Raw genomic sequence first — 25,380 nt, 5'->3', positions numbered from 1 at the left:
TTACTAAGGTTATTATCTATAATCTATATTATATCCTAGACCATGGAACTATATATACATGACTGTAGTTCCATGTTCTAGACACACAACAAACCTTAATACTATAGTCTATGCCTCTATGGTTATGTCAGTCGACACTCGACAGCTGACAGTGACAGTTACAACAATAATTTTTTTATTCGACGGCTTTCGTCCGCTTTTTGCGAATTTTGTGCTAAGCTTCCATTGTAATAATGAGAAATGTGTTACTGTAAAATGCTTTTCACAAACAAAAATACAAAAAAACGACTCATAAATTTCATAGTTTTTACCAATGAGCAATGTGTTATGGTTAGAAGTTATTAGACATGGGTTTGACCCATTTTATGTATTTGTTTTTAGTAGGATGGATTACTTCAACATTATTTATCAAAGCAGAAAAACACGATGGAAATGTTTTATGTAATTCAACTACCGCGGAACGTGTGGAATATGAGTTTTCAACGGATGTAGTTCGGAGTGAGCACATAATAACTTTCAATGGATATTACACAAAAACATCGCGGGAAAACTACGTAGCTGCGGCATTAAGAAATGCTGGGGTAAGTACATGGTACAATGTGTGTCAACAACTTGTATTATTTTAGTCATTGTATTGTTGGCGGCTGATGTATCCATAGATATTTATATATATGACAAAATCACGGGCGCGGGACGTCAGAAGTGTCAGCTGGCTTTCATGTATATTTTAATTTTATAATTCACTATTCACGCATTCAAAGTTAAAAAGTGTATATTTCAAAAGTTACTCACACGTCGCGTGTGTCACAGTGTTCTCACAAGTAATTCTATGTGCCAAGTGAAATAAACAATCAATTAAAACAGCACACAGCTGACGATCAGCTGATGGACACATTATACGCAAGTACCCACACTATAAAAAGTTACTATAAACGTTAAAATTAATAAAAGACGGATATTAAACTCTCAAATCTCAATGAGATACTAATAAATAAAGAATTGTAGTGGTCAATCTATTTATAATATAAACATTTAAAACAAAGTGAATATTTGTTTTTAGTTCTCCGTGTCTTGAATGAAATTTTAATTAACGCCATCTAGCGTTGGCACGTGAAACCAATATATTAACCGCATTGATTACCGTTGTAGACATGGCAAACAAGTGTTCGTGTTGCGGTAAATTCTTCTCGACAACAGATGGCGCCAAATGTACCAAATGCAATATAGTATTTCATAAAGCGTGTAATAACATAAGTCCGCAAAGTAAAGTTAATATGAACTGGCAATGCAAAACATGTAAGATAAAATTTTCAAAGGCGCCTGCTACAGTTTGCACGGACAGAAATGAGTGTAGAGACGTATTTGAGGATGCTTGTGTCTCCGAATCGGTAAACCAATCGCCCATCCTTGCACAAGAGATCCATCTTCTTCGAACGGAACTATCGGCATTCCGTCTGGAATTATCGCGACTCACAACTCTTGTCAGCGATTTTAATACTAGGCTTGACACTGTGGAGGAAAGAGTTGTGAAGTTGGAACAATGCCGCCCGGAACAGGCCGAGATCTTCGATGCGGTTGAAACACTTAAAATTCAGATAAACGAAAGTGAGCAAGCACAATTACTTAACGATTTAGAAATTTCAGGCGTGCCAGAAAGTGCGTCTGAAAATCCATCACACCTGATCATGACTCTTTCGCAAAAACTAGGAATAAATGTTGACGAGCGAGATATCATGAGCGCCCATCGTGCTGGAGGTAGGCGCGATCGCACATCCCACGTGGAGGGGCAAGGCGCCACCCCCGCCCCCGCACGTCCTAGACCTCTTGTTGTGCGTTTCGTGCGGCGCAGCTTGCGCGACGAACTATTGAAGGCAGCACGGGTACGACGCGGGGCAGACACATCCGGGACCGATATACCAGGAGAGACAAGGCGGTTTTATGTAAACGAACGTTTGACCTCCATTAATCGGCGCCTATTTTACCTTGCTAGGGAAGAAGCGAATATTAAAAATTGGCGCTTCATCTGGACGCGAGGTGGACGCATTTTTGTGAGACGCGATGCGAAATCGTCATCCCATTGGATACGGTCTGAAACTGAACTGCGCAAGGTTTTTTCCTCGTTTTCCAATTAGATTTTTCTATTGAAATTGAAAAACATGTAATAGATGTTAAAATGTTATGTATTACTTTTATTTTTTTAAGCAAAATAATAAAAATAGTGTTATTTTACTGTCTAAATATTTTTAAGTATTGTTTTTGTAATCACATATTTTGTGCACAAAAATATTTTGGTAATTTTAAAATTGAATTTAAATGCTATATTCTGTATTTTAACTTAGAAACTTTGGTTGGAAACTTGTATGTTGTGCCCTCATGTAACAATAGATTCAATTACAAGATTTGTCATTCTAACTTACCTAGTAGTCATAGTTTAATCGTCTGTAGCGTAATATGTGTGGTCGTGTGCCGGTTTGCCTTTATGAAAGCCCCCCCAAATACTTTCAATAAATATATTTGTATTTCCCCCGTATTTATAAATATTAAAAATGCGGTTTTAAAAGTATTATATTTATGTACTGCTTATTATATCTTAGTTACATTTATATATCTATATTTATTTAATGATGAATGGGAATAATTTGAAAATTGGTTTTCTCAATCCGGGTTCACTGGGAACGGGGCATGAAGAGTTTATCGTTGCCGTAGGGCGGCATAATGTAGATATTCTGGCACTTAATGAGACCTGGCTGCGTGCGGGAGAGGAGGGGCGAGCGCCGCGAATGCCTGGCTATCGGCTCAAGCACATCCCTCGACCAGCTTCTATACGAAATCGGGGAGGTGGAGTTGGGTTTTATATCAAGCGAGGTCTAGCAGTCGCGTTGCTCTCCCATCCCCCCAATGATCTTGTGGAACAGATGTGGATTAAGTTAGCCGTCCGGGGCAAGATCCTTGTTATTGGTACTGCCTATAGACCGCCTTGGTTGGATAGCGATACATTTTTTGACGCTATCAGCGAATCTCTGGCCTCGTTTGTGTGGTCCGATAAGGTAATATTATTGGGTGATTTCAATATCAATTATTTAAATACACAAACTTCTAATTCAAAAAAGTTATTACATTTTTTAGATACTATGAATCTTAATCAGTATGTTACAGAACCTACTCATTTTGTTGATGAAACCCAAACACTACTTGATCTAGTTTGTAGTAACTCTCCTATAAAAGAAGTTATAGTTGACTATATTCCGAGTCTCAGTCATCACGCTTTTATATGTTCTGTTATAAATGTCAAAAAGGAGAAACCAGTACCCAGATGGATTACTTTCAGACCTCTCAAGGATATAGACTTTGTGGAGTTCAACCGGTTCGTCTCCAATATAAACTTGGATTTCATACGTTGTCTATCAAATGTTAATGAAATGGTAAATGCTTTAACAAATTTAACACTTTCCATTTTTGATTACTATGCTCCTAATAAAACTAAATATTTAAAAGAAAAAAGCTATCCCTGGATAACATATAATATTAAACTGATGATGAGGCGGCGTGATGAAGCACATGCCAGGGCTAGACAAGGCGCTGAGTATAGGACATATTATAATGAGCTAAAGAAATATGTGAAAGAGGCTATTGTAAGAGAAAAAAATGTATATTTCGACAAATACATTAATTCCAATTTTGATTATCCTAAGATTCTGTGGAAGCACATAAAAGATCAAGTTAATATTAAGGAAAGCAATGACGCTGATCTGCCATTAAATATTTGCGATCCTGATGAAATTAATAACCATTTTCTTAATGTACCGGGTAATAGAGATATCCAGCGGAATATTATCGATAATTTCATTGCAAAACGCTATCAGGACAGTGATACGATGTTTCATTTCACTAATATATCGGAAGAAAACGTTATTCAAGCACTGAAGGCGCTTCATTCGAATGCAATGGGTGTCGATGGTATATCGTTGGATATGGTAAAGCTAATATTGCCCATAATTATACCAGGAATGGTACAAATAATCAACACTTCTTTTAGCACAAGTACATTTCCTGAGCTGTGGCAAGAGGCGATCGTGCGACCGATAAAGAAAACCAGTAATCCTGTTGATTATACGGGGCTTCGTCCAATTAGTCTGCTACCCTGTCTCTCTAAAATAGTTGAGAAAATTGTACATCAACAGATTACTGTGTTCTTGGAAGCAGAAAATATATTGCCTCATCTGCAGTCAGGATTTCGAAAAGGACGAAGTACAACAACAGCCTTAGCCGATGTTGTCGATAATGTGCTGGCCTTACAAGACCAGGGTCAAGCCACAATTTTAGTCTTACTCGACTACTCACGGGCATTTGATACCATTAATGTACAGCTTTTACTTTCCAAACTAGTTCATTATGGTTTTAGTCCGCAAGCAGTACTGTGGTTTGAAAGTTATTTTAGCAAAAGATATCAGTCTGTAGTAGTCAATGGAGAGGATGGCAAAGCGCGTTATTCGCAACGCAAACGGCTTACCCGAGGCGTTCCTCAGGGTTCCATTCTGGGACCGCTGCTCTTTATTCTCTATACGTCGGACATTACAAATTGTATACTTAACTGTAAATACCATCTTTATGCTGACGATATCCAATTGTATATTTCTTTCCATCCTGGAGACACGCAACTGGCTATTGATAGACTTAACTCGGACCTTGATCGGATAGCTGATTGGTCCGAGCAGAACGGTTTGTTGCTGAATCCGGGAAAGACTAAGTATATGATTCTTGGCACTCCTCTTCTTATAAATAGAGTAGAATTTTTGCTTCAACCGGTAGCTATAAAGGGAAGATCGTTGGAGCGTGTAAGGGAAGCCCGTAACCTTGGCATTATTTTTGATGAGTCTCTCAGATTCGAGAAACATATAAACAAAACAATATCTAATTGCTTTTATCGACTGAAAGTACTATATCGCATAAGAGATCACATTGCACCATCACTAAGGGTAAGGCTGTGCGATACCTTAGTATTATCGAAATTTAATTATGGTGATGTCGTATATGGTCAGCGAATGCTTGCGCGCTCAAGGAATGCAATCCAGCGTGTTCAAAACGCGTGCGCTCGCTATTGCTGGAACATACCTGCGAGGAACCACATTACGCCTTACCTAAATGATGCCAAGGTGCTGAACATGGAGAGTCGTCGGAAGTTACACTTTGCGGTTTTGCTGTTCTCGGTTATACGTTCCAGGGTTCCCATCTATCTGTATGATAAACTTTCTTGGTTAGGTGACTCAGATTCAACTTATAGGACCAGAAACACATTTGTCAAATTATCTGTACCAAAACATCATACCGCAGCTTTTAGAGGCAGTTTTCGTTACAGCGCAACGAAATGTTGGAACAATTTACCACCTCCTCTGCGGGAAACAAAAACCGTCACTACTTTCCGGTTAAAATATAGGCAATTTGTTTTGAAACAGCAAGTTCCACAGCTTTCGATGCGTCTGTAACGAATAAACTAATAGTACCTAAGTATCCATTTTGATTACTTATATTAATTCATATTATATATTCATATATATTAATTCATATTATATTTTATTACATATTACATATCCATTCATATCTTTTATTACATGTAAGTTTATTTATTAAAATATTAGCGTATTCATTAAAGCATTATGGTATCTTATTTGTGTACTCCACGAATTATATTTATTTATCACTTTGTCCTTATTTATTATTATTATCCAGTACTTAAAGCAGCTGACATTCTGGATGTCATAAGGGGTCACTGAAAATCAGTGCTGAGGTATTATGCCTCAGGTATCCTGAGTGGCTTCCTTTTTTAGCGCATGCAACCACACATATATTAATTATGTCTTCTATTACATAATATTTAAAATTTACAATGCTATTTTATATGTGTGTTGTGTGTGTTGGAATAAATGTTTTTTCTTTCTTTCTTCTTTCTTCTTTCTAAAATCATGTATATACACTTGCGAGAACATTGATTCGTGCTTCTGTAATTCGGTATTATTAAAGTCGGTTGCCAATGCTAAGTAAAAACATAATACAATATTTTTTGAGCAAAGCGAAAGCAGGATATGAGTTACAAAGTCTTAAGAAGAATGTAGATACATAGTATATATCTATAACAAAAGTAGCTGTTTATTAAGCAAAATGTATGTAAAAGTGAGAGCACTGCAATTTCTTTATTGAATACAGCTATCTGCGAATTATCATAAATTTTCATATAAATTACATTGATTCAACATTGTTTGATATAAGCATATTCTAAATTATAATTGTAGAGAGTATTTTTTTTTATTAAATTTGTTTTAGATAACAAATTGGACAGTACAGCAACGTGAAAATGCAGCTAAGGAATATCCTAGTGACTTTGAGGTGGTTGTACTAAATGACCATGGAAGGGTTGCTCTTGATGCCCTCAAGGATCACCCTGCTGTTCGGAGAGTAACAGCTCAACGACAAGTGCAGCGCACTATAAAATATATTAAAGAGGTAAAATATACAAAAAAATAATTATATTCAAAGAGTCAAGAAAAACATGTGTTCATATGTTTTTTTGTACTTAATGATGAGATTTTTTGAAAATTAATGATTCATGCATCTTTTTATCATTGTTAATTTAGTCTGAAAATTAAGTTTTACTGTGTTATCTTTATTGATATACATATATCCTATATTGGGATAAGAGTTAGTAATATTTGCATATTATCTATATGATGTTATATTTACCAGTCCAGGATGCTGTTATCTTTATTTTGTTTGCCTCATTTTATGATGAATTTTATTAAATTTGACTTGTGTGCTCCTAAATGAGTAAAATAAAAATAATTTTATTATATTTCATTTTTAAACACCCAGTACTGGAAGTATTTTATTAATAAACATTTACTTATTTCCATAAAGGTTATATGTTACAAAGTGTTGAAAGTTTTATTATTTTAAATTAAGTGCGCCTGCCTGGTCACAGCTGCAAACTAATCCAGGGGCAAAAGCAACTACTATACCAATTAAACTAATTACAATATAAGCAGAAAGATATTCAAAGACTATAAGCTGTCTGAGATTGGCATGTTCAAATGTATCTAATTAGCCAGATTTTACTTCATTTGTCATAGTAATTTCATGTCATCTTACTTTGTCTAATTGTGTGTGTGTGTTATTTGACGACGCAGTTGGCGCAGTGGTAAAGTAACTGCCTACTGAGCCGACGGTCCCGGGTTCGATCCCCGGTCAGGGCAAATATTTGTGTGATGAACTCAATTATTTGTTCTTGGGTCTGGGTGTTATTATCTATACAGGGTGTCCCACTTTCGGTATACTAAGCGCAAAGGGACTTGTAGTTTTGCATACGCTGAGTACGTAAAAAATAATTATAAAATTCCAGACGCATTTTTTTTTTAATTAGAGGAATTCTTAAAATTCCATGTGTACACCCCCAACAAGCAAACCGCCCAACTTTGCCACCCGCATGTGAGCTATCGTTTAAGATTATGTTTTCATAGACAAAATACTCACATTAGCGAAGCGTTATATGCCGGCTGCGCGAAGCTAGAGAAGAAAGGAAAAATTTAGCAAAAAATTTTTCGCGTAATTTTGTTATTTAAGTATTTTTTATGTGATCAGTGTATGCAAAACTACAAGTCCCTTCGCGCTTAGTATACCGAAAGCGGGACACCCTGTATATGTATTTATTAAATATTATATTTATCGTCGCCTAGTACCCACAACACAAGCCTTAATTGAGCTTACTGTGGGACTTGGTCGATTTGTGTAATAATGTCCTATAATATTAAAAAAAAAAAAAATTGTGCCGTTCTTGAACAAATGTTTGGTCAAATGTTGTGTTTGTAACCAATCTATCTTTATTATATTTGTAGGATGACTGTGACAATCCTGGTTGTCTGTATGGCGGCTGGAGGAATCACCGGCATCGCTCGCGCTCTTTACATTCCTCTAGAAAAACTAAAGATGTAAGTATAATGTTGACATTCCTTTTTTATAGCTTGCTGAATTAATTCTCATTATATTACTTTAATCCATCAGTCCCCGGAATCACAGACACAATAGATAATCTATTGTGTCGCGCCCCGATCGGGGCGCTCGGTGGTCAATGGGTTAATATGTTAAGATTAGTATCTAACTAGTACAGGATAAGAAAATTGCAATTGATTATGGAAAAAAGTAACTTCTTTGTACCTATTAAATAAAGGAAATTAAAATTATAATGTATGTTTTAGAGTGATGGATATTCATCTCGCAAGCTGTTAAGGACTGTACCTCGTCAAATCACATCAGTTCTCAAAGCTGATGTACTATGGTCCCTTGGAGTTACAGGTATTGGATGTTATAACATTATTTAATATTATAATTTACTATATTACTCTGTTTATCAATAAAGGTTATTTTAGAATGTATAATTTACGTTATTTTAATGTTAAATTATTGATTTGTGGACATAAAACATAAATTGATTGTGAACAACCAAAGTATATCTAATCAATTATAAATTAATATGTTCACGCTTTTCAATATTACTTCATTGTTTTCTGAGGAAAATAACATAAGTAGGTATTTATATGTATTGTTTACATTGTGGCGCTGCCAACTATTCATGTACAAATAGATTGTAAATGTAACGGTCAAAAATCATTATTAAATATTATTTGTTTATTTGATATGGGATATTAAACTATTAAAGCCGATTGAATCAAAATTTTTAACACAACATACTTGATAATTATTCTCTGTTTTTTTTTTATTTATGATTTTATAGGGGATGTTTTATCAAAATATTTCTGTTTTCTAGGCGAAGGTATAAAAGTGGCGGTCTTCGACACGGGTCTGTCGCGCAACCACCCGCACTTTGGCCGTATCCGGGAACGGACGGATTGGACCGGTGAAAAGACGTTGGACGACGCGCTTGGACACGGGACATTTGTGGCCGGCGTGATTGCGTCCAAGGCGGACTGTTTGGGCTTTGCGCCGGACGCTGAACTACATATATTTAGGGTGTTTACTGATAATCAGGTGAGTATAAAGGAATAAGTGTCTTTGAGTTGTTAATATTGTAACAAGATGCTTGACGACGCGCTCGGACACGAGACATTTGTGGCCGGCGTGATTGCGTCTAAAGCGCACGGTTTGGGCTTCGCGCCGGACTCAGAACTGCATATGTATTTAGGGTGTTAATTGCTTAAAAGGCACCTGCGTTTTTAGCATAAGTATTGTTTCTTAAAAAATAATATGTATACACTTTTCGCGGGTGGGTTTTTATATGGGTAAGTGTTGCGATTGGACACAGGACGTTCCTGGCCGGCGCGATTGCGTCCAAGGTGGATTGTTTACTGTGCACTTTGCAACAAGCTTGGTCAGGGAAAGAATAAGATATACATATATGTACATTTAAATATTGTATTTAATTAAAAAAAATGACTGAAAACTTGACGAAAATATTTAATTAATGCATATTTTCAGGTGTCATACACATCGTGGTTTTTGGACGCGTTCAACTACGCTATAATGAAAAAGATAGATGTACTTAATTTGAGCATCGGAGGACCTGACTTTATGGACCATCCGTTTGTAGATAAAGTGTGGGAACTTACTGCTAATAAGGCAAAGTATTATTTTTATATAAGTGCATTTGAATACACACAAATGAGTGATTTATTTAACCAATTTATAGTAATACTTGAAGTTTTACATTTAATAAGTTATAATTTATAGATACATACTATTACTACTTTATAGATACATATTTCAAGATTGAATGGCTTCTTTTTAGTTTTATATGTTTTTCCTCTTTACTTTCGAGGTTTTTCTTAGGCCAGCCAGGCTTTAGCCAGGTTTCGCCCACGAGAATCGCGTGGTAAGGCTAGTTTTTTAATAATCATCTACGTTTACAGGTTATAATGGTATCAGCCATTGGTAACGACGGTCCCCTTTACGGGACGCTCAACAACCCCGCGGACCAAATGGACGTCATCGGAGTAGGAGGTATCGGGTTCGATGATCGGATTGCGAAGTTTTCCTCCAGGGGCATGACTACCTGGGAACTGCCTCATGTGAGTTAAGGAATTGTGTAATTAATAGTATACGGTTATGAATGCCCCCAGAGTTGGTGCAATGCGCTTACTTTGCCTGTATTTCGATGATCAGATCGTGAAGCTTAATATTTATAGAATGTTTGTATATTATAAAGTTGTATCAGCAAACTATATGATCTTGATAAAGAAAAATTGTTTGTAATGATTAAACTGATACTTACCGATTTTGAAAATTCTTTTACAAATAGAAAGTTGCAGGTGTCTAATAAATTTATAATAATTGCCTTAAATGATTAGTTGTTCTACTATTAAGCATAACAGCTAGGTTTTCGGGTATGTTTTTGTCATAAACCATTCACTAATTATATTTTAAGCTATACGACAGCCTTCATTAAGGATCTATATTATCTGTATCTACAAACATCTTTGTAATTCTACATATGCAAATAAAGCAATTTGAATTTGAATTCATACTGTGGTTGACGCGTGAGCGTAGAACCGGAGGGTCCTGGGTTCGATTCCCAGTGGAGATGAAGAAAAAAAAGTATCTCGGTCTGGCAGGACACAGAAGGCTGATCTGATACATCTGTTTACCGGTACTAGTACCTACTTTTCCTTAAAAAAAATCGATCAGTGAAACAGATGTATAATGCATCGCCCCTTACCCCGCTAGGGGACATGGGACTTAACAAAAAAAGCTAATAGGAGCGGCTAATCAGTTCTATAATATTTGAAATTGAAGATACATTGCTATTTATTTCCAGGGTTATGGGCGAATGAAGCCGGACATAGTAACATATGGCAGTGGAGTAAGGGGCTCCAGTGTGAACGGCGGATGTCGATCTCTAAGTGGTATGATTGTCATTTATGTGTTATTTATATACATATTTCTATCCATTGCTTATCAACTTATCAACTATTAATAGAATTTTGTTTTTTGTCACTATTCGGCCTTTCTATATTTGTCTTGTAATTCCCCTTTTCAAGTATCCTTATCGTACAGACCGTCATTAAAGTGACAACACACATGGCCATGTTACAAAACTATCCAAGATTAACGTATTTCTTATGTGATCTCTAGACGGTAAAGCAAGCTTGACATGCATTTATGTGAATTTTCATGCTGCATGAGTGACTAAAAAAAAATCAATTCGTTCGTTTTTATATCGCGTCTGGGCTGATTATAGTGCATGAATCAATGATATTATATATAGAAACAAGAGGTAGATACGTCATCAACGCACCAAAACTGATTCCGTGAATTGGTCCTATTTGGGACCAATGCAATCAGTCAGATTGTCACCGGTCCCAGTGAGCGTATATGCCGATAGGTACATTAAAGTTGTCGAAAATGCCTTCCTGTGTGTTCAGAAAGTGCACGTATTCGTGCAAAAAAATAAAAGATAAAGGAATATCATATTATCACAGCAAAATATATTAAATTATTACAGTTTAAGAGTAAAAATAACAATTTACAATTCTTTATGAATGACACTTGCTTGACACGTGTATTGAAATAATGAAAGGGATAAAACATTGCTTCAATCACTAGTGTGACAAAGCTAGCGTACACTGTGTTCAAAGATTATCATGTAGATACGATTATTGAAAATAGAACGGTTATTTTATTAATTTCGATTTTGGTAAATACTTGATTATTTTTATATTTAAATCCACAGTTTACATCCAGTGCATATAATTAACAAATATAGCTATTTATTATATACAATGAAATCGTGATGGCAAAAATGTTTGTATGCAATAATAAAATGATTAAATATAAAAATAATATGATGTTGAATATACGTAAACATTAAAGAAAAGATTATCGCTACTGACGAAAAATGCTATTTGCTTTTCTGTAAATAGCTATTGAACATACATTTTATTTGTGTTTTAGATAAAAAAGGCTTATTACTTCATCCTTTCTTTTATTTCATCCTTTTTTTCATCTAGGCACCTCCATTATTATAATTATCCTAGAAGTTGGAGTGATGACCTTGTACGGGTTTCGGGAACTGCCTTGAAACGAATAGCGTAAGATCGGTCCTTATGGAGTTCTATAAGGAGGATTATGCAGTATGCTCAGCAGTGGGTGTTTATCGGGTCAAATGATGATGACCGAAAACGAACACCACAGCTAGTAATAAATACTTAATACAGTTATATATCAAAAAAAATTTTTTTTTTCATTGTAATACGACATCATAATAATCATAAAATAGTAAATGAAATTGTCACATTTATTTACTTGTGCAGGAAACCTAACATCTATATTCTATAACATTGAACCTTCTGTGTCGTTAGTCTATGCCAATTACCATGGCAACTATTTGTTTATTTATATTTAATTGGCGAATTCTTATGACTTTTGCTTACACCTGCGCGGAAGTGACAAACTATCTTTGTCTTTTTTATTTATATCATTTTATTAGAGCCATCTCTCTTATACAGTCTGTCAATGTAATAAATTAAGTAAAATGAAAATTGTATTTGTGTGTGCCTGACACTGCATATGAAGCATTTTTTTTGGATATATTGTGAGTATATAACGTATCTATACATAAAATATCATTGGCATGAATACACTAAACTCTTGTATCAAAGCAACCGTTATCATTCTTCAAGTCAGTTTTTGAAGTCCCGTGTAAGGGTTAGATGCAGCATACATAAGCAATAGAAAAAATATTTATTGCCACATGTTAACTTAACAACTACATACTTATATTAAGTCTTAAAAAAATATAATAATTTACATGTCAATTGGGTCAGACTCGGCCATGCTGTCGGGCTTTAATACCTGAACAGCGCTGATTTTCAGTCTGCCCGTAAGTAGGTGATAGCCTTCTGTTGAAATTGTGAGAAAATATAAAAGTTCATCAATTAGCTACAAGCACGTAGTTTGCATGTCATTCACTTTAGGGCCGATTTTTCAATGCTTGGATAAAACTTATCCGTCCAATAAAGTATTACACGATAATATTAAAATGTCACGTATGTGGTCAAATACGGGCAATTAGAATACCCCTCTATAACTCAATAACATGTTTTTTATTTTTTTAGTTGTTATTGGGTAATTAAACCAAAATAAAAATACACGTGTTTCATAGTTTTTATTTATTGTAATTATTTTCCGAAAAAAATTGAAAAATAGGGAGCGTTGCCTAGGGGCAACACTGAGTTGTGATCTTAAAAACTATACATATAAAAGGAAGTTATGAGAGATGGAAGTTCCTGAAGCAGTTCTTGGTTTTGGTATAGCATAGAGCAACCCCGCATTTTTCGCATGTATTGTGAGTAAATCCGGCGCGGAAACGCGGAAACTTGCACCTAATTTTTTTGTCAGACCATTGGGGCCAGTGCCCAATCTGGTCTTGCCGTACTGCCATAGGAGGTGCATGCTGTGCAGGTCCTTTATGTTTTTTGGCTTGTATCTCGTTTTCCAGCGAACGGCGTCTAGCTGCCTAATATCCATTTCTGTCACACGAAAAGTGCTATTAGGATCATTCTGAACTTGGTAAAGATTGGTCCCTTCTGATATCATCTTGATAAGCTCTTGTGGAAAGAGGTAAAAGAAAAACTGGATAGGGGTTTCTAGTTCTAAAAGTTCAGTGCCTAAGTTCATGTTACCCTTGAATCTAAGCTGCTCAGAATTTACCTGTAGGCTCTTCTTCTTCCAGCGTAAATTCAATTTAGTAGGTTTCGTTGCAGTTTTATTTGATTGATTGCTTTGAGCTGATGAAGGAAGAGGACCGTGTGATGCAGTTTCAGCGCTTGGAGGTGATGGAACTGAGCTTTCGTGGTTACTTTCTAAGGTTTCTATTATAGAATCAACGTCGATATCTAAGGTGGAAGTATTGTCTTCAAAAGTTTCTAATTCGGGGGAAAAATCTGGGTCGGCGAGGCTGTCATCGTCGAAATCCAAACCGTCCTCACTGTCATCATCATCCTGCAGCATCGAGGTAATATCCTCTTCTAAAAGGACTCGATGAGGACGCTTACGAGCTGCCCTGAAACATGATATCGAGTGATCACGATATAATCTATACACACACAAAATAATACCCCTATCCGTCAATGTAGCTTACGGGCAACAAACACAAATTCAAAAAAAAGATCAATATAATGAAAATAAATGTTATTGATAACGTCAAATATTAAATATTCAAACACTTACCTGTTCATGTTATTGAAAATAAAGCCTTAAAACTCGAAATAACTATATTTAAATAATTTTCAATTCGGAGCACGCGCGCACTTGTTCAAACCACTAACGACTTTGTAAAAAAACTTCAATTGGTGACAAGTAACGCCATCTAGTGATTAGTTTTTAAACTTGTTCGTTACTTCTGTTAGTAGACTACAGTATACAGTGCGATGTATTGTCAGAAAACGAATTGTATGGATGTAGTGATAGATCGGACGGTATGTTGCTTACAGTCTACATCATGATATAGAGGGATACGTTTATAAAATAGTAGTTTTATACATTATTCGACGAATAAGATTTATCCACGCGTTGAAAAATCGGCCCTAAATCATTTAATTAAACCATCATTCTTGCATGACGCCACGTAACGCATGTCATGCTGCACCGTGTAGGGACGACTTTATAAGCTGATATCTTTTTAAAATCTTCCAACATTATCTTATCAATCTCTTACATTAATAGATTACGACGTTTTCAAGATTTTACACTGACAATAAGCGACAAGCAATGAATCATAGCTATTTTTAATTAAGGTTAACAAAACACAATAACGGATGATATCACGTTTTTTAGGGTTCCGTAGCCAAAATGGCAAAAACGGAACCCTTATAGTTTCGTCATGTCCGTCTGTCCGTCTGTCCGTCTGTCCGTCTGTCACAGCCGATTTACTCGGAAACTATAAGTACTACAGTGATGAAATTTGATGGGAATATGTGTTGTATGAACCGCTACAAAAATATGACACTAAATAGTAAAAAAAAGAATTGGGGGTGGGGCCCCCCATACATGTAACTGAGGGATGAAATTTTTTTTTTCGATGTACATACCCGTGTGGGGTATCAATGGAAAGGTCTTTTAAAATGATATAAAGTTTTCTAAAAAACATTTTTCTTAAAGTGAACGGTTTTTGAGATATCAGCTCTCAAAGTCGTAAAAAGTATGTCCCCCCCCCTCTATTTTTATAACTACGGGGTATAAAATTCTAAAAAAAATAGAGGTGATGCATGCTAATTAACTCTTTCAACGATTTTTGGTTTGATCAAAGTATCTCTTATAGTTTTTGAGATAGGTTGATTTAACTGTAATTTATTATATTTGCTGCTACGGAACCCTTTGTGCGCGAGCCCGACTCGCACTTGGCCGGTTTTATTATAATATAATTTAATAACTAATCATTTTTTTAATCATGCTATTTTGAAACCAAAAAATATTTTAATTGTGCGTAAAACACAACAATAAAAAAGTAAGAACAAACTAAACTGAAAATTTCTTTAAATATGAAATCTAATATAACACATAATTCATCTTAATCACCTTTAATTAATCTCATTCTAAATAGAAAACAACATTTTTACACACAATATTTTAATATAATAAATGTTATCTTATCCCACACACCATAAAGCAATTTACAATTGTTTGAGTTTAGAACAATTAACATTTGAATAACTTAAATTTTAATATACGCCACCTTATGACTTACGTACGAAGTAGTATGTGCACTTTTAAGGATCAAAAAAAATATTTTCATAAACTATTTCCCTTACTAACACGCTTATATTAGCGATACCTGTATGTTGTTTATAATATTCGTATTTATAATGGACTCCTTTAGAATCATTTCGACCCATTTCAAACGGACGGATTTATTTCAAACTTTGTACATTTATCAAGTCAATACAATAATTTTATGACTTTATCCTACTTTAAAGTGTGTTATTAACTATTCCCTAGTAAACTATGAGTATATATTATTTATTTGTCAGGCACATCAGTAGCCTCTCCTGTAGTGGCTGGGGCTATAGCGTTGCTAGCTAGTGGTGTCCCGCGGCAGAACTTGACACCCGCGTCTGTGAAACAGGCGCTCTGTATAACGGCCAGACGGTTGCAAGGCCCGAACATGTTCGAGCAGGGACACGGGAAATTGGACCTTATTAGCGCTTATCAGGTACGGTGTATGGAGAAATTAGCGTTTGTTTTGGACACTATCGGTTTCAATACAATCAAACTTTTGAATGACATAGCAGATCTATGTCATTCAAAAGTTTGATTGACAAGGCACAAAATAAAATAATATTCGTAAATCCCCACAAGTTTAAATTATCCCAAGAGTACTTCTTATTTCAGTTTAAAAAAATTCTTTAATTCTTGTTGAGTCTACACTTTATATAAAAACGTTAAAATTTTTATTTTCTTTAATTTATGTATATAAACCGTACTAACTCGTCATAATTAATATTTCTCTCTGTTGATTTGAACTACTTTACAATTTGGTTTTGTTACATCGTTCAATTTTATTGGAATCTTCGTTCGTAGTTACACTATCTTTTATTTCCAGTTCCTAAGGGAATACGTGCCACAAGCAAGTCTAAGCCCACCTTACATAGATCTCACAGAATGCCAATACATGTGGCCATATTGTACACAACCGTTGTACTATAGCGCTCAACCAACCATCGCTAACGTTACGATAATAAACGGACTCGGAGTAGCTGGGGATGTGGTATGTGGCATATAGTAATAGATAGCACATCCATATTTTGGTACCTCTTTGGTTGAATCTGTTTATAGAATTTCAGCAAGCCTCTGCTTTTATTTATGACAGAGCAATTTTAAAAAGAAATATAATTATAATTAAGCAAATATATATTTTGTTAATAAATTATACTATGAAAGGTCGATTTCGCCCTTGCCTCATAGCATATTTGACACTTTTTGGCATATTTTTTATGCATTATTTGTCAATCTAACTACTACAAGCTAAAGCTGAATCCAATAAAAAAAATAAAATAAAAAAAAAATAAAATCTATTTAATTAAAACATCTTGTATTTCATGGACTTATTATCATTTTAAGAAAATATTTTTTTTATCTAATATATTGAATTTTAACACGAAAGTTCAGAAATTAGGTTGTAAATTCGTTTTTTTACCCTTAAGTAACTTGCAGAACAAGATTTATAGGGACACCTGTTAATAATCAATATAATTATGTACTTTTTTCAGACACAAGTAAGCTGGCATCCCCATTTGCCAAATGGACCAATGCTGTCAGTATCTGTGGACTATATTGATATAATATGGCCGTACTCTGGCTGGTTGGCTCTGAGATTCAATGTGCTGGAGAGCGGCGCCGATTTTGATGGTGTTGTTGAGGTTGGTTGTAAAACTTGTAATTGTAAGAAATAAGAGAGGATAATTGACTGTTGGATATAGGTCCTATATTTGTATATAAGAAAACTATGAATTATACCAATATAAAATACCAAAAATACTTTAAGTATTCTACATGATACACAATACTAAAAGGATAGTTCTAATACCATAGTACGCGTCCTAAATTAGTGTTGATGGTGATAATAATCTTGAAATACAAAAAATATATGAAATATAAATAATATTTCTGTACCTATTTGTAAGTTCGGAAATTTTGGTAAAAAAAAGTAGCATAACTATTTTCTTTTTATAGGGGCATGTCAACATAACTGTTGAGAGTTTCGACGAGACGTTCCGCCAAAAGACGAGGAACACAACACTAATGCTGCCTATACGGTATGTCAATAATATATCATAATATAATCATATCTTTTTCATTTAAATGAGACGCTTCTACAAAATAATAAAAAGTGAAAAAACATCGCAGTAGGATGAAACCCATTAGAAAAGGAGGAAAATATGATAAAAATGTAAGGAAAAATAAATTACGGTCAATCCGAGTTCGGGAAGTGGGAGGGGGGGGGGAGCTTTTAAGAGAAATCATCCTACTGCGATTTTTTTTTTAAATTATCTACCCTGGTCTATTCATATTTATGAGGAAAGGCTATCTTATTTTAAACAAGTAAAACTGTCAGCCGGACGAAAAATTATATTAAACGGTCCGACCCAGCTTCGCCCGTGGTACATGATTACGTTTTCTCTCCATAAATACATACTCGTACTTCAAAAAATATTATAAAAAGTAATTTACGAAATCGGTTCAGCTGTTCTCAAAATTTGCGCTTAGCAACACATTTGGTTATTCATTTTTATTATATATATATATAGATTTATCAGGACATGCGATATCGACTACTCTTTGTTTACATGACGGCACATCATCTCTACTATTTCACAATCTTTATCATTATATTCATCTTATGATAATAAGATCTTGTCTTTACATCTTCTGATAAGGAGATGTAAAAATCGTGTTTTCCCCATATCGAAATGTAAACCCTATCACTTATAATTTTGGTTTTGGCATAGCATTTGTCCCATGTCTAGATTAGTTATCAATCATGAAACTGTTTATCAACATATTAAAAATAGTTTGGCAAATCCAAAAGCGCACGTGTCAAAGCGGTTATTGAATTTTGTTGTGAAATATTTATAGGCGCATGTAAAACCGATTTTTGGCGAGGCGACGATATAATAGTATATGATGGTATATATACATAGCATATATGCAGTAGTGTTGTCACGAAATTCGTCGTACAAACTAATGGGAATAAATATTATGACCACCAGAAAATACTAAGCTCTTATACCAAAAATACACACATCAACAAAGTCTAGGGATATTTGGTATTGCAAATTTTGTAATAAATAATTAAAGCTCATTTTAAGGTCTTTAAGTAATAAAAAATAAAACATTTCATGATTTTTTTTTTAATTTCTTTGATATGTTAATTTTTCTCATCAAGGTGGAAACTTGAATAAGAGGGATCTTCATTTATTGTCAGAAAACTATAAATTTGGCTAAAATTAGTCATTTTTATTTTTCAAAAATTTAATTATAAATAACAGTGTTGTCAGCATTTACATTGTTTTACGGACAATGTCGGTAATGTTTACTTAACATTGAATACGGATGTCTTATTGCGGCATGAGGTCCTGTGTTCTTTGGAAGTTAAAAAAAAAAGACTTGAACCTACCTAGAAAAGTACCATTTTAGCTAGTTATTAAAAAGCGAGTTCCAAATTATCACTACATAGTATAAAACAATGTCACTTTCTCTGTCCCTATGTCCCCTTGTATGCTTAAATCTTTCAAACTACGCAACGGATTATGATGCGGTTTTTTTAATAGATAGAGTGATTCAAGAGGAAGGTTTTAGTATATAATTTATTAGGTTTTAGTCAAAGCGGGCGAAGCCTCGGGTGGAAAGCTAGTTATTTATAATAGAAAATATATCGATATACCCACAGAGCGCGCATTATCCCCGTCCCGGTACGATCTCGCCGTCTCCTCTGGGACCAGTTCCACAGCCTGCGCTACCCGGGCGGGTATTTCCCGCGTGACGACCTGCGCGCCAAGCACGACCCGCTCGACTGGCACGCGGACCACATACATACTAACTTCCGCGACATGTACCGACGGTTGCGAGAACACGGATATTATGTGGAAGTAATGGGTGAGTGATTCTTGTATAGCTCTGGAAAGTTTTGGGAGCTCGGGTAGGAAGTGGAGATTATGGGTGGGAATGTGATGTGGAAAGTCTAGAACGGCTACGCAAGATCGGGTACGAAGTGCAGGAGAGCGTTCTTTGGAAATTATACTGCTTTTAGTCATCATGGTGGGCCCCACGGTCAGCTAAGGGAGTTCGGGTAATATGCTAATGCTAAGGTAAATACATAACGCAAACTAAATACGATAAGTCAATACGATAGGTAACTTGGTCCAATACAGAGATCGATCGATCCAGGTATATCTGCCTGATAAAATACCTCTCAGATATGCTTCAGTATGGTGAGTAGGTAAATCTGCAGGTGAAAATGCAATCTTTAATAAAAACTCCCGATATTATTTCAGTTTAACATATATATAATTAAGATCAATTTTTTATTTTCCATTTCAAAGGTTCACCTCTAACTTGCATTAACACTTCACTGTACGGCGCTCTCCTACTAGTGGACCCAGAAGACGAGTATTTCCCTGAAGAAATGGCCGCTCTTAAAAAGGCTGTGGATACGGGACTATCTCTTATCGTGTTTGCTGATTGGTACAATGCGTCTTTACTGCGACACGTGAAGTTTTATGACGAGAACACGCGGCAATGGTGAGCAAACATTTTTTTTCTTTATTTAAAATTATAGTCTGTTATATAAAGTACATGTATTTTTTTTTTGTTAGGTGGATTCCTGAAACTGGTGGATCAAATGTACCAGCTTTGAACGACTTACTGAGCATTTTCCAGGTAATTATTATAGACCTTGAACTCTTTTTATGTTTTTCCAATTTATAAGTATATCATAGATCTAATTCTTTGTATTTCCAACCAGGTGGCACTAGGCGATCGCGTGTTTGAAGGCACGTTTAAACTAGGGGGGCATGCAATGTACTACGCGAGTGGCACGCATATACATAGCTTCCCTGAACATGGCGTTTTGGTGAACGCCAGACTCGTGGACCAGGGGCAGCAGGTGAGTAGTGGTGATGATGATGATGATGTAGGGAATTATGTTTGGGAAAGGTTTTGATAGGTTGGCTTAGAACAAACTGGGCGAGCTTGCGAAGAACTACGCGTTTACACGCATTGTGTATATTCGAACTTTACCGAAGCCTTTATAGACGTAGTGATGGTAATTATGATGGTGATGGTAATTGTTTCAGTAAATGGATTTATTTAAATTTTTAGAAGATAGTGTTGGAATGTAATTCCACCTTTAAAACCAAAAGGAAAAAGTGTATTATGTTGATTTTGGTCTACCAATCGTTCTCTATTTGAATTCTATAATTGTATTTAACTATTTTATAGGTATCATCTTTAACTTAATTTTTTATAGTACATAATTCTTTTCCCCAGATAATGTCTGGAGGCAAAGCGAGCGGGCACACGGGGTCTAACGTGCCAACAGTGGATGTGCCGATCCTGGGCCTTTTGCAAACGGACGGTGAAACTAAAGACTACAATAATGATACTATGGATAAAATAGCCAAAGTGAGTTACAATATAATTCTTACTTTGTTAATGTTTCTATGGAAATACATTTTGCTATAAAGAACGTACATGTCACCTCTAAACACTTCATAATTTTGTGAGCCAACCACGTTAAGGACCAAACTTGAAATAAAGATACCTTCATTTTAGAGTTCTAATTGTCCCTTCAAAAAGCATTCGACAATCCAATGCTGTTCAGCTTCATAGAAGAGCTGAAGCGGTTTGGTTTTATACCACTTCTTTAATATTATAGTCCTTTTCAACTAGGATGATTCCTGTGACACTTCATCGTGTTCCGAATTACGTATTTTATGTTTAAAACGCTAAAATAATTTTAGTGCATAATATCATATTTTATGGCGGCATTATTACCAAAAATATAAAAATGAAACATCTTAAGCTTATAAATCAAAAACAGTATTGTTTAGTTTAATATAATGAAAAATAAAATAAAATAACACAAAAATATAATACCTACGCAATTCGTGTACATGAAATGGATCGTTGAAAAATCATAGAGTTGGAAAATCATATAATCGGCGCCCATCTTGTGATCGTTTGTCAATCGAGTCAATCGTCTGTACGAGTGCGTCAGCCTTGTATACAAGTTGCATTTTTGTATTGATACTTTACGTGATATTTCTGTTATTGTTACTAATTGTTATTGTTGACTTTTTGTTGCTGTTGTTTGCTAAGTTTCCGTAGTTAATTGTTGGCGAAATGCCGAAAAAACTTATTTTGGTACTTTATTCAAATCGATTTCATTTCCATATAAAATATTATCGATTATCGGAAAAAATTGATATGATTTCAGTAAAGACATCTCTACACGTGTCAAAAATCGATGTGTCACAGAAATCATCTTAGGTGGAAAGGACTATAGTGTCACGATCACGAGTCATGTATATATATTTTTACGTTGTATCTTGTACTAATATTAACATGTATTCACCAACAGGCGGGTCGACTAGTAGTATACGGCGACTCCTCTTGCCTCGAGAGCGGGTCAGCCCGACCTTGCCACTGGTTGCTACTAGCGGCCCTACAATACGCCCTCGGAGGGCATATTCCCTCCTCACTGCAAGATGCTGCCGCGTCGAGACAGCATCGAGACGTTCATATTATACCCTCGGGTGAGAATACAATCCGTTTTATCAATGTCTCAATTCTTTTTGTTTCTTGTATGTTAAAGTCATTCACAATAAAATATTTGATACATGTTTTTAGAAAAGATAAAAATGGTTTGCGTCTTTCTGAGAAAACGAAGCTGCGGGCGGAAATTTATATTGATAATCGACATCACACTAACATTTGACAGTCGACACTAACATGAGTATTATTATTTGACTGACCGGTTGGCTTAGTTGGTAGTGACCCTGCCTTCCAAGCCAGAGGTCGCCCGTTCGATTCTCACCCAGGGCAAATATTTGTGTGATGAACATATAGATATTTGCTTTGGGTCTGGGTGTTAATTATCTATATAAGTATTTATTTACAATTATGTTTATCAGCCATTTGGTTTCCATTACAGAAGCGAAAGCTTTGTATGCGTTCAGAGCATGCCGCGTGTGAAAATTGTTAAATTTATTTATTTTACTATCCAGAACTCCCGCGGCGCTCTGAAGGCGGTCGCCTGCACGCGTACTCGCGCGTGCTGTCCGCGGACGGCGCCGCGCGGCCGCTGCCCGAGTGCGCGGCGCACCCCGCGCTGGCCGCCGCGCCGGTGCACGCGCCGCCCGCCGCGCGCACGCTGGCCCCGCGCCACCACCCCACCGACCCGCGCACTATCGGTACGTATTGTGTGCGCAGTAAGGGCGAGAGTCGCGCGGCCGCTGCCCACCGACACGCACACTATCGGTAACTTATACATTTAAGAGGATTTGAGGAGTAGACCTGCACGTTACCATGAAGGCGGAGTACATGCCGTCATCGGCTGTACAGACACTCGTACCGAGATACCATCCAACCGACCTAGGGACTATTTGTATAACTGTGTATTATTATTGGTCCTGGACAACAACGTAGACCTGCCGGTACACATGCACTTGCTGCACACGATGCTGAACCACGCTCATTTGCGCTTGATAATGGAAGATGATGATGGAATAAAATGAAGGAAACAATAACTATTTCTCTATTTTCATACTATTGTATTCATAGAAATCTAAATAACAAGACACATAGAAGTGCTATAATGTCATAATTCGTATGAAAAACGCTGTCGCCAAAATCAACACATTCAAACCGAAAGCTAAACAGTACACACAAGTAAACTATGCCTTTTATTGGACAGCTTGATTTTAGTGAAAACTAACTTATCTATTAAATTAAGCTTTTGAATATGTATCCTAACGCACGAATTTACGGTTTATTTTAGAATAACATCCCTAAGTATATGAGACTTTTTGCTCCAATACGAACAAACGTGATAATAAGAATGGTCGACTGTGTCATTCATTGTTATTTCGATTACTATGGTGACACTCGTAATACTTGTAAATATTCTATAATTTTAAGGAAAAACGGCATTATTTCTAAAAAAAAATATTTTCCGATGAAATATTATTCCTTTATAAGTATAATTACAACTTGTGGAAGAATTTCCGCAATGGGAATTGCTGAAACACACCATGTATACACTCATACGTCTCCAGAGCAACTGAACAGTGACGAATGCACTGGTGATGTGAAAATCACCTGAGTGGCGACAAGGTCACGCACGCTTACGACTTCTAGTGTCTTGTTATTTAGATTTCTATGATTGTATTACAATAACGTGAATTTTCATAACACCCTATAAAATATACCATAAGCCGAAACATCACTTCAATATAAAACTTAAAAAACTGCTTCTTTATTTAAATCCATCCATTCACAATATAATGTCCAATCAGACTGACCGGTTGGCTTGGTTGGTAGTGACCCTGCCTTCCAAGCCAGAGGTCGTGGGTTCGATTCCCACCCGGGGCAAATATTTGTGTGATGATAGATGTTTGCTCTGTGTCTGGGTGTTAATTATCTATATAAGTATTTATTTAAAATTATATATGTATGTATGTTTATCAGCCATCTGGTTTCCATAACACAAGCGAAAGCTTACTATGGGATCAGATCGTGCCGTGTGTGAAAATTGTCATGAAATATTTATTACTAGCTTCCGCGCACGACTTTGTACGTGTATCCCCGTTTTTCCCCGTTGCCGCAAGAATTTCGGGAAATCCTTTCTTAGCGGATGCCTACGTCCTAACATCTACCTGCATGCCAAATTTCAGCCCGATACGTCCAGTGGTTTGTGCTGTGCGTTGATAGATCACTATATCAGTCATCTTTGAGTTTTATATATATAGATTTATTTATTTGAATCCACCAGGTGCCCCAGAGACGGAGGGCACGGAGCCGGCGCCCCGCGCGTGGCGCGGCGCGGGCGTGGCCCCCAAGCCGCACGGGCCCGACCACGAGGGCCCCAGCCTCAGCTCCAAGGCCCTCACCGTGCTCGCCGTCGTCGCCATCATCTACTGCATCGTTATCTTCTGGAAACGATACGGCCGCAAGATGAAGAGACGCAAACTCATCTCGCTGGCCACATGAAACCGGCTTAAATGGAGACTCTCCATCTTCTACCGCATGAAATGCAACAAGTATTGGTGATATTTGCGAAAAACCGACTAGCGCCGGTACTATGTGGAACGGTATGCGGAGTGCAAAAAATGCAAATGAGTTGAGAGTGGTTTATAAACTGTTCAGTGTATTTGAGGACGAAGGAAAGAACTTTAGAAAAGTATTTAATTCTCTTGGTACGTTGTTAGAACGTGGTAAATCGGCTGACTGATTCGGGATAAGTGAACGGAGTAAACGCATTTTTGTTAAGCTGTTTGAATATTTATTGTGGACATGAACAGTGTATTGTTACTGAGGTGAATGCTAAATGGCGCACATTTATCTGTTGATACTGTATGAAATTTTATTAATTAAAGTGTAAGATGTGATGTGCGTACTTGAGACAATATTAGACGGTCTAATAAATAGTTTAAAATATATTTGTATAACATTGTAATTCGATGTCGTTTATGTAAAACAATGTGTCCAGTATACAGTTTCGTAAATTTTGAAATATATCCATGTTAAATTAATACATTTGTGTAAAACTTTAGTAAGGAAATTACCTTAAGTAGCCAAATTTTTGAAGACAAAATTCGATGT

General features: G+C 36.0%; 1 protein-coding gene across 1 annotated transcript; it reads left to right on the top strand.

Moving 5' to 3' along the window:
• The first annotated feature begins 184 nt into the window (after positions 1 to 184).
• Positions 185 to 24,921, top strand: S1P (membrane-bound transcription factor site-1 protease). The gene is made up of 20 exons (XM_089697206.1): positions 185 to 581; positions 6,319 to 6,498; positions 7,884 to 7,976; positions 8,244 to 8,340; positions 8,813 to 9,033; positions 9,481 to 9,621; positions 9,912 to 10,070; positions 10,817 to 10,904; positions 16,029 to 16,210; positions 16,601 to 16,765; positions 17,268 to 17,417; positions 17,731 to 17,813; positions 19,448 to 19,653; positions 20,100 to 20,298; positions 20,373 to 20,436; positions 20,522 to 20,662; positions 21,046 to 21,180; positions 22,139 to 22,313; positions 22,785 to 22,970; positions 24,551 to 24,921. The coding sequence occupies exons 1-20, from the start codon at positions 348 to 350 to the stop codon at positions 24,766 to 24,768; spliced, it is 3,117 nt and encodes a 1,038-aa protein (XP_089553332.1). The 5' UTR covers positions 185 to 347; the 3' UTR covers positions 24,769 to 24,921.
• Positions 24,922 to 25,380: the final 459 nt, after the last annotated feature.

The sequence above is a fragment of the Colias philodice genome, chromosome 1 (genome assembly GCF_061535455.1).
Source record: "Colias philodice isolate Cphi_HAF_F1 chromosome 1, ilColPhil1 Martin Lab GWU primary, whole genome shotgun sequence".
NCBI classification, from domain to species: Eukaryota; Metazoa; Arthropoda; class Insecta; order Lepidoptera; family Pieridae; genus Colias; species Colias philodice.
This window is presented reverse-complemented; position numbering and strand designations above follow the sequence as displayed.